This window comes from Meriones unguiculatus, chromosome 10 (genome assembly GCF_030254825.1).
Source record: "Meriones unguiculatus strain TT.TT164.6M chromosome 10, Bangor_MerUng_6.1, whole genome shotgun sequence".
Lineage (NCBI taxonomy): Eukaryota > Metazoa > Chordata > Mammalia > Rodentia > Muridae > Meriones > Meriones unguiculatus.
The window spans coordinates 39,881,654-39,898,813 of record NC_083358.1 but is presented as its reverse complement, the minus strand read 5'-3'; the positions used below and the strand labels follow the sequence as shown (position 1 = coordinate 39,898,813).

Here is a 17,160-nt window from a genome sequence, read left to right as displayed (position 1 = left end):
ACCTCCCTCTGGTCTCATATTCCCTGTATCTGGTGAGAAATGGCACAACATCTCCATGTAGAGCAGCCAGGCACCATGGGGATTTATAGGTCGGTCTGTTCCCATTGGTGGGCAAACACGAGGAGCCACTACAACAAACCCAACAGGTATCCAGAAAAAGGGACCCAACTGGGGAAGGCCCTTGTCCCACACTCCACCTGTAGGTGTTACAGAGCTTAGATCCCGGTCTCATTTTAGCTTCTCTCCCAACTAAATCAGAAGCCACTGTGGGGGAAGGGAAGGTTGACTACCCTTTACAGCCTCCAACTATCAAATAGAGCTAAGCCCAAGATCTAATACCAAGTAAACACGAGGGTTACAATTGTGGAAAGAGATAGAATGGGATAAAATGGATGGGAGAGGGTAGACAGAAGGATGTGGGAGGGGATGAAGATAGAATGTGATTGGATGAGTGGTAGTGGGAAAAAATGGGATGGGATGGAATAGCGCTGGTAGAGTAGAAGGGAATAGAATAAAGGCTAACCCAACAATGGTCTTTCTCTATCAACCATGGAAAAAGTGCTCCTAGGGAGGCATGCATACAGACATTTTCTGCAGCAAACACTTGGAAACAGTCTAAATGCCTAGCGCCAGGGGACCTGCACAAGCCATGGTGCATAGTACATCACACCAAGCAGTGCCATGCTACAGCTAATAAAGGCCAGGGAGCTCCCTACAGCACCTGGAAAACTCTCCAAGGCACAGTGCTGAGTGAAAGAAGCAGGCTGCAGAATCATAGATCCATTATGGCACCGTTTATCTTTTTAATCAAAAATCAATATGGCACCATTTCTGTGGATGCAGGTACACTATCTTTTGTGGGATGTGAGACACTATGGATGGTTAAAACACAGTATTATTTTCCATACTGCTGAAAAGAAAAGAAAGCCTCTGTAAATTAAGCCATAAGCCTCTACTTGGAAGATGTACTTTGACTTGGGAGATGTTCAAGTCTATCCATGAACATGTTTGGTTTTATGTAAATTTACTTATCTGTAAAGCCAAAAACAGTGGCAGTGATTAGCCTGAGGGCTGGGAACAGGACCAGGCCTTATCTGGAATCTTTAAAATGCTGCTTACCGGAGGCATTTTCATGTATTGCTGGATTGTTTAATAATGTTTAAATTTTTTAAGTAAAGAAAAACGGAACAGCTCAGAGGTGATGAGACACGATGACACAGCATTAATGCGTGAGTCATGGGTACCGGGGGCGCTCCACTGGCTAACTCAGAGGGCCTCCAGCAGATGAGCGAGTACAAGCTGCAAAGCTGTGTGAGGGAGGAAATTCTAGGAAAGTCCAGTGGGGAAGCTGTCACTGGGAAAAAAGGAACAAAAGGGAATTTGATTTGGAGAAGCAGGCAGTCACAATTGCACTCACAGTCACCACCAGGGCTCACAGGGGCAGCAGGTTGTCTCCTAAATGCTACTTCTCCACCCTTGCTGCGCTCTTCCCGAAGCCAAGAGTCATAATGCCTGCTCGAACGCACCACTCACAGGGGACCTCCTCAGACTCACGCTCCTAGATCCACCTCATATCCAACTGTATGCCAGGGACAGCTGAACCTTGGCCTACAGCAGCCGCATCACCTTGCCCTATGCACAAACAAAAATAGCTTTGGTGTTCAGAGCACAGGCTCTCTCGCCTCATCCTCTGGGATCCCAGGAGCAGCTTGGTCAGCGAATGGAAATGATGGGCAGTAGAAATACATAATGAACTGGGGGTGGGGGGAACGCCTCTACTGAAGCATCTTCGACCTTCGAGCTTCTCCTTGACTTTTCCGCTGCCATTGTCCCCATGAAGTCACAACTGGAATCATGTTGGTCCACAGTTGCGAAGGCCAGTGTGCCTTCCAATGCCAGTTCCTCCAGGAGCTAAACGAGCAATGGCCTTGATGGGAATGATAGCCTATTCACAACTCCATTTCTGCAAACAAAGTGTTGGCAGCTCCAGACTCCATGGAACAACCGCATCTGTCAGGACCCACACCTTGCATTTGAAAAATATGCAATGCTAGTTCAGGAATCTGTGGGCCAGATCAATGCAGAAACAAATCACAGACACGCCGCCCTGTCCCAAGAAGAGCACCACAGAAGGCCAAAGCTCACAACAACCAGGCGTGCTCCAGGAGAAACAGCACAGCTCACATTCCCAACACATATCAACACAAGAAACTTCTGGAACCTGGGGTTAGTAACCAACATGTGATTTCTAAGTGTGTGCTCCTTGGCAAGCTCCACGTCAGCCCAGGGGATGGTAGATGAAACATAAGATGTTGACCTTGAACCTCTTAAGAGTCACACTCTACCTTCATCCACCCTGCCTGTGGGTGGCAGGTGGGATGGGACAGGGAAGCAGATAAAATTGGTCCTTCCTGCTGCATGGCTCTCCTGCCAGCAGGCATCCTTCAAGCTCCTTTCTTCAGCTAGCAATCAGCACTGGCCCATTGGCTTCTGTAGATGTGAAACCATCTTTCTCAGCACTGTGAACAGGTTCCTTACTGAACGCTTCTCACTTCCAGATCTGAGCGTCTCACCTGCTTTCCATGGGGAGCCTGACCCATGCTTTGAGCCTTTCCTAAGTCAGTATGCCCACAGCTGTTTAGTCCACCTATGGTGAGGAGCTGTAAGAGAGCTCAGGTCTCACTCGGTAAAGCGCTTGCCCTGCAAAATGAAGACCATACTCTGGATCCCTAGCACCCATGGGAAAGCTGAGCACATCTGTAACCCCAGTGCTTTGGTTCCTAGGAACAAAAAAATTCTGGATGCTTGCTGCGCAGCCAACCAGATTATTGAAAAACAGTGAGCTCCAGGTTCCCTCAGAAACTTTGTCTCCCGAAACAAGTTGGAGAGCAATCTAGGAAGACATCCAGCATCAACCTCTGACCTCCACATGCACACAATGTGTGTGCACATGTGCTCCCATGTACATGTTCACACGTGCATGAACTCTTCCACCACACCCAAAAGCAAAAGAAAGCTAAGCTATTTGAGGAAGCAGAATGGACGATGGGATCTGCCAGGGTGGCCAGCACACCCTTCCATAGTCTTTCCAATAACTCATCCAAACCATGCCCCAGTGTTCTGCCACCAAGCCCATACAGGTTGGTGACTCGTCTTCACCTTCTACTCCACAGTGCTCTCACAGGCAATCAAATTAGCCCTGTAGTTTGATGAGGGGGGAGAGGGGTTAGTAACCCCACAGGATACAATCGCAGTCTTTGTTCTGCTCGAAGCTTACCTGCAAACTAGCATCTCATTTACCACACCATGACCTGCATCTAGAACCATGGTAGCTTTCCATCTTCTGGAGAGTAGTTCTCACTGTCAAACAGAGGCCGGTAGGCATTTGTCCTAGCCACAGGCACCCTAGGCTATCGTTCTGCTTCTATGTTTATTTCATCTGTCTCTCCTGCCAGGGCTACCAAGGCATTTCCTTGGTCACTACTGTGTTCCTGACACTCAGCTAAGGCCTGGCACATGGCACAGAATATAGTAATAACTATCCTCACGAAGTGCAGCATGAACCTGTACCCGGAGGAGTGGCAAAGTCCTATGCCTTCACATTGCCCCTCAACCTGCCAAGTCTGTAGAGAAAGTCTCTGGGGAAGATAGAGAGAGAGATGGCGAAGGTACTGATGTTGAAGCCTGAGGAGCAAAAAAGTCCTCTCCAGGCCACAGGAGACCTCAAGCCACAAGCCTACCAGAATATCTGGCCCTCCAGCTATCCCATGATAAATGGCAATTCAATGTCATTCAAGGAACTTCTAACATTCATCCAGCAAATGTTTCCCAAGCACCTACTACATGTCAGGCTCTCTGTGAGGTCAGAGACAGGTACAGACGAGAAGGACAAGGCAGGGCACTTCTAATGGCAGAGATAAGAATCCAAAGGGAAAATTTAAAAATAATAATAATTTCCAATAACAACTACCAGGAGGAAATCAAATGAGAAGGTTCGAGGGAGATGGGGAAGAGCTAACTGCAGAGAGACATAACATCTAAAAGGGAGCAAAGGACAGAGTGCACAAAGCCCTGTAGGAAGCTCTAGGCGGCACAGAAAAACAGTACAAGGTTCCCAGCATCCCTGTGCAAGGCTGGCCAACACTTCCACAGGGACGAAATCCGAAGGGAGAGGCGTGCAGGGTCAGCAGGGTCAACGCAAGGCAGGGGGGAAAGCTCAGGTCTAAGCAGCTCTGAGGACCACTGGGAACCATGGCTGGGAAGGGGTTAGGTGGCCACAGATAGATGGCAACATCTCACCTGCACCCGGCTTCCTTCCTCCCACCCACCATGACCTGCCGCCCTCAGAGGGCCTCAATTGGTCCTGGCAGGTCTTCTTTTGTTAGCCCAACACTTGCTAGTGCCAAAAGACTCAGGAAGTCACTTGGAGAGACCCAAACTTTCCACACACAGGGTAGCGGGGTGAAGAGACAAGCTGCTATGTGCATTCCTCAAGGAGGCCTTCTACCCCTCCCCGCGCCCCCTACCCCCCCCCCCGGCACTTTCCCCAAGTGCCCCAGAGCCATGATGTCATTTCCAAAGGCAGAGATTCTAGCCAGTCAGCTCCACACTGAGACTGTTTAACACAAAGACACACATTTTATAATCTCCGTATGTTCCCCTGAGCTGGAGCCTGAAGCGTGGACACACTGCCAAAAGCTTCAACCAAGAATCCCATTTTATTCAGGCCAGCGCCGGGACTGTGCTTCAAATGGCCTTGTTCTTTTCTACCCTGAGCCCTGCTTCCTCAGCCTGTCCCTTCTCTCAACAGGAGCTACAAGGAGACTTGCCTATGTTCAGAGGCCGCAGAGCCCACGAGAGGTGGAATCACACTGTGCACGAACCCCTGCTGGCTACTCGCCTTGAACTGCATGCCCCAGCAGGAGGGAAATAAATTTGGTTGGTTTCTCATTTTGTTTGGGATGTTCTTTATTTTGTTGTGTTAGGGTGTCATTTCAAGGATGCCAATCAAAGTTTGGAAGAATCGGGGGAGAGGGAAAACCTCAAATAAACAAGTGCCCATTCCTGGGCGTCTCCCCCCTTTCCACCCTCTACTCCCACAACTTCTGGTGTCCAGCTGCTGAGCTTGCAAAGACTACCACCAACCAGAAAGCAGTTTCTCCCTCAGAGACATGGTCCGTGTGGCTTTCAGAATTGGCTCTAATTCTGTCTCTTGAAATACTGAGGTCAGGGGTTCTATCCCTGCTTCCCCTTGCCACTGGTACATGGCTTTGACACAGTCCCCACCTTACTCAACAGCAAAGCAATGAGCCACTTCAGCCTGTCCTCACACCATAGCAGCGGGTTCTAGTGCAGCTATGGTGCTGGGAACCAAACCCAGAGCTTGGTAGGAAAGCACTCACCACTGAGCCATACCCCCAGCCTCGCACAGCCCTAACTCATCCCTAAGCTCACAGCACCTACTCTGGAATCTTCACTGCTGCTCTAGGTTCAAAATCAAAAGTCCTTTCCCTCTTTGAGCTATTGCCATCTGCCAACACCCATCCCTGTTTCCTACACCAGCAGCACCCTTACCTCTAGGACAACTAACTGGACATGGCTTGGGTCAAAAATCCAGTCACTCACCATGGGCAGGAGATGCAGGAAGACTGGGTGCAGCAGCCTTCACCACACTCCCTGGCTTTTGGTAGACTGCTGTCCTTAACGAAGCAATACTGGGCTTGGCTTGCTGACACTGACCACCAAATAATCTCCACTTCTCAATTTGCAGCCATGACTCAGGCCCCCCTTCTGTCTTCTGGCAGCATGGGAGCAAAGGGGACACTGTGCTTTGTGTATCCTCTGATGTGGCCTGGGTCCAGCTAACCTATCTGCTCTGTTCTTTGCTCCACACTGCTCATGCTGGCCTCGAACACTTCACCTACAATTCCACAGGGGCAAAGGGCCGACCGGCTCCAAGGCCAGTTTAAGAATCTTCCAGGTGGTAATAGGCTAAGTAGTATGAAACGAAACCTCTACAAGGGCAGGAACCCCCACAGGCTTGGAATCATTCCCAGCAAAGGGCAGGTGCTTGAGAGACATCCTTCTGGGAATGAACACATACGGACACCGTGCTTCTGAGAACTACACTTCTCCTTCAGTCTACATGTTTGCTGGTTTCTTGGGCCATCATATACATTAATGAGAGTAGGAAGAGTCACCGGTAGTTTTCAGCTATGTCTTGATCCATTTTAGCTGTTATGACAAAATTACCAGAAGTGGTGTAACAGTAAGCATTTTATTTCTCACATATCTGAAGGCTGGGAAATCTATGATCAAGATTTGAGTTCACGGTTTATATCATATGGACCCAGAGCCACTCAAGTCAAGGGACCAGACTACCCTGTGCAGCCTGGACATCCTGCCTCAGAGACCTGCCTGCTGTGGACACGGGGGCTTGATGCTTTTCCACCCACAGCTCGGCTCCTAACAAAGATCAAAGAGGCCAGACTATGGCCTCTACGACACACTGATGTGAGGAACGTGTGTTAGAATTTAAGGTACTCCTCTACAAAACAAAACAAAGGTCAGTTCTAAACTGGCAAAAGATACGCAAACAATGGGTCCCGTGTGCCTGCTGACAGGCATTTGCAAGTAGCCATGGCATCAGGCAAAGGCTCTTAGTCTCCTGGGCCCCCTGGAAGCTGCCAGTGGAGATTATCAGACAACCCAGGCTCTTGTCACCACCTCCCATGGACCATCACCTCTGGCCACTCTTGCCTTACTACCAATTTGTTTAGTTTTTGAATGAATAGTTCTATAGGCCAAAATGGGCTGACATTAAGGCTAAAAAGGATTCTGCCCTCCAAAATGTCCAAGTTGGCTGTTAGGGGTGATGCGGAAAGCAAAGCACACCTGCTTTGCTTGATGGATATCCCACAACCTGGAACAGGGCTAGGCTTTCACTCTCTTACATTTGGTTGTATTGGAATTCTCAACCTCTGGAAAAGGATGTCCATGTTGCCTGCTCTCCACCTCCTCAACTCCTATCCAATAATATGGAGCTGCTGACTTCCTGCATTAGGCCAAGTTAATGCACATAACTTGGGACATGGCACAGCAATGTGGCCACCTTACTCCGAATATCAGGGATAAGTGGTTCCTGGTGCTGGCTGTTCCACTGGGGATCAATTTTAGGAGGTCTATCCTGGCCGTTAAGAGAAGCCACATGTTCCAGTGACACTGTTGAGTTGGCAAGTGGTCACTTGGGGCTACTAAGGGCACCTCTACTGATGCTTATATGAAAAAAGATGAGGTAGTGTCCTCGGAGGCCCTGGGGAGCGTGGTGTGAATCCACCTTCTAGGTTGTTTTAAGATTTACTTATTTATTTTATGTAGATGAGTGCTCTATCTGCATGTACACCTACATGCCAGAAGAGGGCATCATATCACATTATAGATGGTTGTGAGCCACCATGTGGTTGCCGGGAATTGAACTCAGAACCTCTGGAGGAGCAGACAGTGCTCTTCACCGCTGAGCCACCTCTCCAGCCTCCAGCCTTACTTCTTAGTTCTCTAGGCTGGTGGGTCTGTGATCTGGTTGCAATTTCGATCAAGTCCCCAAAGTACATTAACTAGGGACCTACTACATACCAAGCAACCAAAGAGGTTATTGCAATAACTTCACCCTCCAGCCAGGCTGTGCATTCCTTCCAGATAGGAACAGATGAGCACAAAAACACACATAAACACAGCCACACGCAACCACAGTATGTGGCTTCTTTACTTGCCTTATGAAAATTTCCAAAGTGCAACAGATAAGACCTCATCGGGTCACATGTGCAACTATCCTGGCACCAGGTTAGGTTTGGACCTCCTGGTCTCGCTGAGACCAACAACAGGAAGCCAAGAGGAGCTTTCAGGCATGGAGAGAGAAAGCAAGCCTGGAGCGATAAAGAGGGACCTGGCTCACGGCACGCCCCAGAACCATCTCAGCCTCTGCTCATTTCGGCCAGGCTCAGCAGGTGTTTTCAGAAGACCCACACGATTACAACCATTGTACCTGACCCAACCCCAACCCACCTTGGGCCATCAAAGCAAGTTGAGTGATGAAAAAGCACAATGTGGTGGCTATGACGGCCAGGAGGGAAAGAGGTAAAAACCTCTCTTTACTCAGGACAGTCTCAAGATCCACTAGGCCAGCACATAAAAACATATTTTCCCATGGCCCAAGGGAGCCCTGCCTTCTACAGCACTGGCTTCGTTAAGCAGCTGTGAGGAGACATACTACCAACAGACAGTCACGCTCACTCTCTGCAGCTGGGTCAAGAGGAGGATGCACTGTAGAGCTTCTCCTACCACAATCTGCATCTGGTGTTGCAGAAGACCCCCAGTTACAGGACACGCTAAGTTTAACACTTGTGAGATGAAGAGAGACTATTGTGTGCATTTTAAGACTTCCCTTCCAGGACGCCATAAATGAAAACCTACCATGCCTGGGAACAGCATCTGTGGTGATTACCCACAATGCAAAGCACCTTATGGAAAGCGCTTCCATGTTCATCTTGCCATAGACACATCTTTACCTTTCGGAAGCTACAGCTTCCCCTTGGCAGTATCAGCAAGCACTATGGATTGCCTATGTGCTCTGGCCACACAAGCAAAGGTGACCTTAAGGACAGAAAAAAAGAACAAGATCCAAGCCTGGACACCAAGGAACATCAGGAGCAAGATGGGTTGGCAAGCTTTCTGATCTTTGCCATCCTGGTAGGTTAAAAACGGCATTTCCCTGTGGCTTAAATGTATAGTTTTCTTATTATAAACGGAGCTCTGGATCTTTTTAAATGTTTAAGATCCCATTAGTATTTCTTTTTCTGGTTCCATTTCTATCCTTTGCACATGGGAGATATTCAAAATATCTAACTACCAGTGTGGCACCAGCCAATCAGAGCGGGCACTGGCCTTCGGCAAAGCTGTCATCTCCAGTGGCCTGGCCATGGCTCAGCCCAGGCTCCGCCTGGTTTTCTGCTGATTTATTGACTATTTGCTTAATATTTATAGAAGCTTCTTACACACTGAGAAAAGTATTCTTTGGTTGTGATATGTGTCTCATTTGATTTACTATGGCGCATGCAAGGCAGTATTTTAGCTTTGTTTTTATGCGGTTCGATGTTTCTATCTCCTGTTTTATGGCTTCTGGGTCTGAGGTTATAGCTAGAGAGGCCTCACTCACCCTGGCCCTATTAAGTTGATTTCTTAATTCTCCCTATGTTTTCTTTTAGTATTTAAAGTTTTCTTTTTCTACTTAGAATTCTGATCCCTATGTGATTTACTTTGGCTTGACGAGTGAGAGGTCCAGTTTCCTTTTATTTTGGGACAGCCACCCTACTAATCCTAGTCCCAATTCTTGAGTAACCCACGTAGCTTTGTGCCCTAAGTTTTCAGCTGTGTTTGGACTTACTCTGTCTCCAGCCTCCTGCACTGCCCTTGGACACTTAAAATCCACTGGCTCCAGCCCAAGCTGACCTGGGTACCACTCCTCCAGACTCCTTCCTGGGCCTTCACACCCTGATCTCAGGAACCTTAATTGTCCATGGCTGAACAAATCCTACTCTACTCTTACTGGCTAAGAGTAGGCTAGGATAGAAGAAACTGAACCTTTCCAACCTAAGGCCTGCCTCTTTATTTCTTTCTCTGTGTGCCCTTCAGTAGTCAGGCTTGTCTGTTTGCCCCCTCATACGTGTGTATGTCACTTCACTTTGTCCATCTGGCTTCCATACACTTGGTAACTAATGCCACTTCCTGTTCTGTTGTTTAGCCAGATACTGTCCACACACAGGAAAGCTCCTAATGTGTGAGACTGTGACAGAGCTCCCCAGGCCTCCTGCACCGCTTGCTGTCAGTTCCTCACAGTTGGAAGAAAGCCACACCCTACACCTGTGTATCTGGCAGCACACTGCCCAGCGGCTGGCTCCAACCCTTCTCTGTATTACCCAAATGAAGCCAGTATGTGGGATGCCCCAAGCCATTAAGGCAGGGAGGGACCCCAAAGCTGTTAGAGCAAGAAAGAGGCTGGCACACACAAAGGTGAGCTCTGGCCAACGGCAGACAGGAACAAGGCCAACAGAGGTGCCAGTTTTTGTGCAGCCCCAGACCTGTAATTGGGACTCACAGGTCACTCTGGCCACAAATGAACAAACCAGGGTCTAATTAACTCTCCCCTTGGCTTCTGCTACAGCCACATCTCAGCTTTACCAGAAGAGAATAGCTGGCCTTTTAGAGGGGCTGGGAACAGTCCTGGGTCCTCAGGAAGAGGCAGCAACAATAACCCAAGGGAAAGACAGCTTTTGCTGCTATTTAAATAGATTCTCAGGTTGTGTTTTTGTGGTTGGGCCTTTAGAACAGCTCTGTCTGGAGTCCAGTTTGGAACTTCACCCAGTATCCAGCCTGTGTTCTTGCATCAAACAATTCAGACCTCATCTGTCACCTTTTCTTTCAATGTTTATTTTTCTGGGTGAGCTCCTTCAATTCTGAGCCTCAGTTACCCAATGTGTAAATCGGGAATGACTGGGAGTGAGGAAAAAACTACTGCCTCTTTGCAAGGGTTGTTGCAAAGACTAAACAGAGCATCCATTCACTCAAGCATGGCTGCCTCTGTCTGCCAGGTGCTGGGCTAAAATATAATGGAATACAACCAACATGGCTCTTGTCCTCGTGAAGCTTAATGAGGGACATGGACAATAAATGGTGAAAGCCATTACAGACTCCCTGCAGAAACTGTCAGGGGCATGGACTAAGGGCGCAGTGGCTACAGAGAGAGCAATAAGGGAAGGCAGTGGGGGACCATGTTCCAGGCAGTCTCGGGGTGCCCTGCATGCAGTAAGAGCTAAATATGTGCAGAGCAGTAGGAGCGCAGTCCGTACGATGGGATAAGGAAAGAAGTATTTGCTTATTTTTTCACTCTGGATACCAGGGACCCCATGGGCCTCAGGACTGCCTCTCTGTAGCTATCATGTAGCCTGAACAAAGTCGGAGATGAGAGAATGGTAGTGGAAGTGAGGAAATCCTGCTCAGCTCTGCACCTGTCCTGCAGGCTTTGTCTATTGCATGGAGCATGTCCCTACAGCCTCATATTAGACCCCATGGTCTGTCTACAGAGATTGCACCTGCCTGCCCTTCCCTGTAATGAAAAGCCACAGATATACCAGCCATCCCTTTAGCAAAGAGGCCACTACCTCTAAAAGCCATCAGGAGCTCAGCTTGGGAACCAGGATTGTTGCAGGGCAGGATTGACAGGCAGCTTTGGGCATTATCAGAAGAATCACAAGGAAAGTCAGTTTTAAAATGCTACAATGGCATAGACAGAGTACCCAGCATCCTCGGGAGGGCAGCCTCATTCAATTAGGCCAAAGCAATGGTCAGCTGAAATCACAAACTAGCCTCACAAGGTAGCACCAGTGCCAGGAAATGATAAAAGATTCCATCTGAATCTAGACTAAAGGTCCACAGCGATCAGCTTCAATGGCATATAAACATTGGAAGCTGCCCCTGGCCAAATGGAACCTGCTTCTGCGGAGCCCCAGGCAGTGCCCAGAGACACTTTCTGAAATCACTGGAGTCCCTCAGCTCCCTGCTACAACCATTCCCAGCACTTTCATGGCCAGAACATCACAAACTGTGTTTGGGTAAATTTTAGCTCACTCCCTGTTCCAATGTTATTTAAAACAGCAGAGCCTGAATTAGTGGGGATTTTCCGTAACCTGCAATTCAAAGGACCACCAAAAACATGGCATCTCCTAACAGGGATGCCCACAAGTCACGCCACCATTGGCACAGCAAGCCAGCACACCCAGCAAGTCCCCACTGTAGAGACTCATCCTGTTTACAAGATGCAGACACCATTCTAGCCACCTGAGCTTCTCCTAGCACCATTTGAAAACAAGAGCCCCATTCTTCCAGCCCCGCATCCCCCCAAAAAGAGACTGCACAGTGATGCAAGAATCTATCCAGAAAAAGTTAAGGGTTAACCACGTAATACTTCTGGGTCTTGGTGTATGCTTCTAACTCCAAGCATGGAGGTGTCTGCTATCCTGAGGACAGGGGCTGGAAAGAAGCAAAGACGGGAGTATAAGAATAAACAGAACAGAGTTTTCCTTGTTTCTTTTCACTACCTAAAAATGCACACACACCCTTTGTGTGTTGTGGGGAGGGGGGAAAAGACTTTCACGCTTCAACAACAGATGGGCCAAATATGGCCACTACTACCAAGAAACAACGACACCTTCTGAGGCACTGACCAGAAATGAGGATTCCACAGGATAGGCCTAGGTGCCAGGTGGGGTGAGCTTTAAGAATCCCACTGTCACCTTTGTTCCCCTTCTATGTGAGTGAGGGCCCCTTCAGCTGGGATGGTCTTCAGTCCCTGTAATTCCTCCCTCATGTCATGATGAAGCCAAGCACCAGCTCCTCCACCACCACACCCAAATGCTTCAGATAGAAAAGTCCAGAGGTCCTGTTATGGATCAGAGATGTCTCCTAAAGGCTCATGTTGTTGGAGACTAGTTTGCCAGCTAATGGTGTTTTGAGGTGATTATGAGGACTCTGACCTAATCAATGAATGAACCATTTAAGAATTCTTGATGTACAGAGCCATGCCTCATATATCCATTTTCTCTCTTCCCTCCTCCCCTTCCTTACCCCTGCCTTCTTTCTGGCTACCAAGACATGAACAGATTCCCCCTGCATGTCCTTCCTCCATGATGCTCTGTCTCATCATGGTCCAGAAACCAAGGACTGAATCCTTCCTCATTTAAGTGGTGTTTTCTCTGGCATTTGGTCATAGCCAAATAAAGTCTGATTAGCACAGGTCCCACTGGCAAAGAAGTTTTACATAAGCTACACTCAAGATACCCTGCCCCAGCCTGGGGAGCCAGCTCAGTAGCTAAAGTGCTTGTCATGAACTCAGTTTAATCCCAGCACTCAGGCGAAAGGTATGGTGGCACATGCTTGTGATCCCACAGCTCAGAAGGCAGAGACAGGTGGATCTGTGGCACTCACTGACCAGCCAGCTAGCCTAGCCTAAGCAACAAGACTCAGACGCCAGTGAAAGACTCAGTCATTAAAACAAAAAGAAAGAAAAAGAAAAAGGAAAAGAAAAGAAAAGAAAAGAAGAAAAAAGAGGCAGTTGAGAAATGATTGAGCACTGACCTTCATGAAACGCTCCCATGCATACACGCAGGCACACACATGTACACCTGCACACATATATTTTTTTAAAAACCCCTTCCCATGAAGGCACCCATCACAGTCCTCCACTCAACGCGCCAGCTTTGTAAATGGGCTCCCCTTTCTCTTTGTCTCACAGTGCTGGCTCCTACGGGGACAAGATTTCCATTCTCAGAGGGGTGGACATCGGGAAAGACAGTATTGCCCTTGGCCCCCAAATTCTCAACAGCATGGAGAATTTCCTGCCCTCACAGCCTCTGATACTGTGAAATATGTATTTTGCTCCCAACCTCCAGGAAGGGGAGAGGCCAGAGAGTAAATACCAACCACCAACGGCCAATAATCTCAGCAGCCTGATGATACAATGAGCCTCCGTGAAACCCCAGGAGGCCAGGACTCAAGAGCTTCGGTGAAGATGAGTACAGGTGATTGGGAGTTAGGTATGCAAAGGTCAGGAAGCTCCTTGTCCCTTCCCCACACCTCACCCCACATCCCTGTGTTAACATCCTCCATAACAGATTTCAGAATAAGCTTGTATTTACAGAAAATGCATTTCCTTGAGTTCTTTGGGTCACTGTGACAAACTGTTCAAATCCAGTGTAGGGGACTGTGAGACCCCCATTTCTTGGCTAGAAAAACAGGGCACAGCCAAAGCTTGTGCTCCTATTGAAAGTACAAGAACAGCCTCAGAACTGAGCCCTCAACCCAGACATCCAAGGCTGTCTCTAAGCAAGCAGTGTCACACTTAAACCAGGGGACACATGCTAGAGCCTACTGCTCAGCAGGATGGCTGCTGGTGGAAAGAAATTCCTACACTTGACATATGTGTGTTCTGGGCTAAGCACTGAGGGGAAGAATCAAGGACTGAGCCTAAGAGTTACCTTTTTGATTGATAGGATCCTCAGCAGAACCCCATAGCTGCCTGACTCAGCAGCGAGGGTCTCTCTGGATTGTGTTTCCCCCAGATTGGACACACCTGAGTCAAATTCTGTCCACCATCCGCCAGGGAGCAGGGCTGGTGACTCTGGTCAGCTAATCATTGGCGTGCCCAGCCAAGGTAACCAAGCCTACTACTGCATTCTGTTTCTTTATTTATTTGGTTGGTTGATGGGTGGGTGTCTTTCTCTGTAGCCCTCGCTGTCCTGGAACCAGCTCTGTGGACCAGGCTGACACTGAACTCACAGAGATTTGCATGCCTCCGCCCCCCAAGTGCTTAAAGGTGTGGGATTAAAGGTGTGGGCCACTACCGCCCCAATGCTGTGACTGCATTCTTACAGCACTTCTAATACGCAAGCAGAAACCAGCTTCCCATAACATCTCTGTGCTAAAGCCCAGTGTATAGAATAGAAGTGGTAGGTGAATAGCTTGAACTGGCCAAGGCACCTGAGGACCTCAGAATGAAAGGCTGCATGCTCACACACACAGCTGGCAGTGCAGGGAGCAGTGGCAGTGTGTGGCACACCCCAGGTAGGGAAGAGTTTGGGGTAGGGCCCACACAATCCCCAGTGGTGCGTCTCAGTGATCCGAGGAGTCCTAGGGAGAATTCTGCACGTGTCTCATCCATGTCAGGGGAGCTCTCGGATGGAGTGATAATGAGTTTCTCCAGGACGCTATTAAGCAAGGTCACTACTCATACTCTGACTCCCTTCCAATGCTCCAGGTTTTGGGGGTGTTCCTAGATATCACATCCCAATGGAGGTCGTTAGTGGGGTCCTGTTAGGAAGTAGGCAGGGCTATAGTGGGTACCGCCAACATCAATACCAGTGCTGGGCACTCCGCAAATAAGCTGCTGCTGAGCTCAGCCTGCCGGAGGCCACTAGCTGAAGCAGTTAGCTGCCCACTCCTACCTCCACATAGACCTCAGCCCTGGGCCCTTCCCCTCCACACACACACACATACACACACACACACACATACACACACTAGCACTGTTAAAAGTGTAGTAGACAGGCTTGAAATTCAAGCTGATGCTGAAAGCTGAAGGAAGGTGATATAGGTGAGGGATAAGGTCCCATCCTGGGACCTGCTGAAATGGGAGAATGCTCCTCAGCCATACCCAAGGGCCTTTAGGAAAAGGGTAGGCAAGACTTTTGAGTATCAAGCTTCTTCCTATCAGTAAATTTGACCCCAAATGGGTGACAGTCCCGAGGGCTGTAGAAAACTGACCTGATATTTAGAGGTCTTTTTCCCAAAACTAGCATCCAATGGGTTATTTATTTAAACATGGAGTTGTAAAATGAACACAGATACTAGATCTCTCTCTCTGCAAAGGCCAGGGCCCAGAAATGCATGTGCCCCTCTACTGTGGCTGGCACACCCCTGATGCATGTCCCCAGCTCCCTATCCACCAAACAGAGAGAGCACACACTCTGCTGATGTCTTAAGAGACTCCTCATGACACCTTGCACACCCTCCAAAGTGCTGGATGCCTGCAGAACAGGGCTGTCATCACCTCTAGTACTTCACTTACTCACATGGAGGGTACTAAGCCCAGTGGTAGAGCCGGTCTCCATTTCATGGGGTGCCCTTGGTCTTTGTAATTTCCCCCATCTCACCACAAGCCCTTCCTCACAGCTCACTGCCTTGCATGGCTTTCCACACTTAAGCTGCTTAACTTTGTACTAACAACCTCTTAATTGCTAGGTTTCCAAAATGCTTTCCAGAAATCAAGGATTCACCCACTTACAGCCCATATACTGTGAAGTATGGTTAGGCAGGGACAGGGGACCTCTACCTAATTTCTGCCTGCCAGGAAGCCATGGCTTTTATTTTTAATTTTATTTAAAAGAGGATACAGGGTACCCAAGACACCACAATAAAATGACATTAACTGTAAAATTACATTATTAATTCTTTAATCTCACTTGAGGCTTCAAGCTGTTGCTATGTCCAATTATCCGTGTAACCACCTGTCAGAATCCCGGCGCTATTTAGCATTACCTCCAGGACAGCGGTGGGCCCGGTGGTCCGTCAGGTCTGCCAGAGACTCGAAGTCCTGCTGACAGTGATCGCAGGTGTAAATTGACTCATCCTCCATGTCTTCATCGTCCTCATTTCTCTCCTCTTGACTTGTCACGCTGTTCCTGTCTTCCAGCGCACGGCTGGTTTTCCGATCGCACTCTGGCTCTCCTTCTAGGCCTCCTGCCAACAGGAAGAATACAGTCCACATCAGCTGACAGGGTCTTGGGAAAGGGGTTTAAAAGAATCACCCAGTATTTATTACGATACATTTAATTACTCTATCTCCTGGGGTCCATTATTCTTGACACCTCTCAGTATATTAATATATGGGGGGGGGGAGGTTTGTAGCATGTGGCGCAGTAATTCTCAACTAGATTTTTTAATTCATGGCGCAAATCTTCTAGGAGGACGTCCTGTCATCTTCCCTCTATGCATGGCTGCTGGGGGTTGTGACCCCTCAAGGAAGTGAGAGCGCCTTGTTTCCTAAAAATCCAATTCCATGGCATACCTCTCTGAAGCCCCCCACAGCTAAGCCTTACACACCCAGGCTTATAGTTTTCCCTAAAGCCCTGCAGTTTCCAATGGGAACCTCTTGGTCATGTGGGCTCTCCACACAACACCCAGGTCCTTGCAAATGTCCTGTCTCTAGAATAAAGAAAGGGCATGAAGTATAAGGACCCAGGATGGTGAAATTCAGAACTTGAATGGAGCTAGCCATGGTGGCACATGCCTGCAGTCTCAGCATTGCAGAGGCTAAGGTAGGAAAATTTCGAGTTCAAGGCCAAAACAAAGCACATAGTGAATACAAGGCCAGTCTCAACAAAACAAAGCAACGACAACAAAAAGCCCGAACAGACGAAGCCATTCCCAGTGACCAGGGAGCCACCTAGACAGTAAATGCTAGGCGTGGATAATGATAGCAGTTTCTGCTCTGGACTTAACCCTCTGCAGTGAGCCTGTGGAGTAAAGAGATTCACGGTCACCCTCTACATTCAC

General features: G+C 48.5%; 1 protein-coding gene across 1 annotated transcript in view; it reads right to left on the bottom strand.

Moving 5' to 3' along the window:
• Positions 1–17,160, bottom strand: part of Znf423 (zinc finger protein 423) — a 288,102-nt gene that overhangs the window by 176,993 nt on the left and 93,949 nt on the right. The window contains exon 3 of the mRNA XM_021656686.2: positions 16,144–16,344. Coding sequence (XP_021512361.2) covers positions 16,144–16,344 — 201 coding nt within the window. The remainder of the gene's footprint in view (positions 1–16,143; positions 16,345–17,160) is intronic.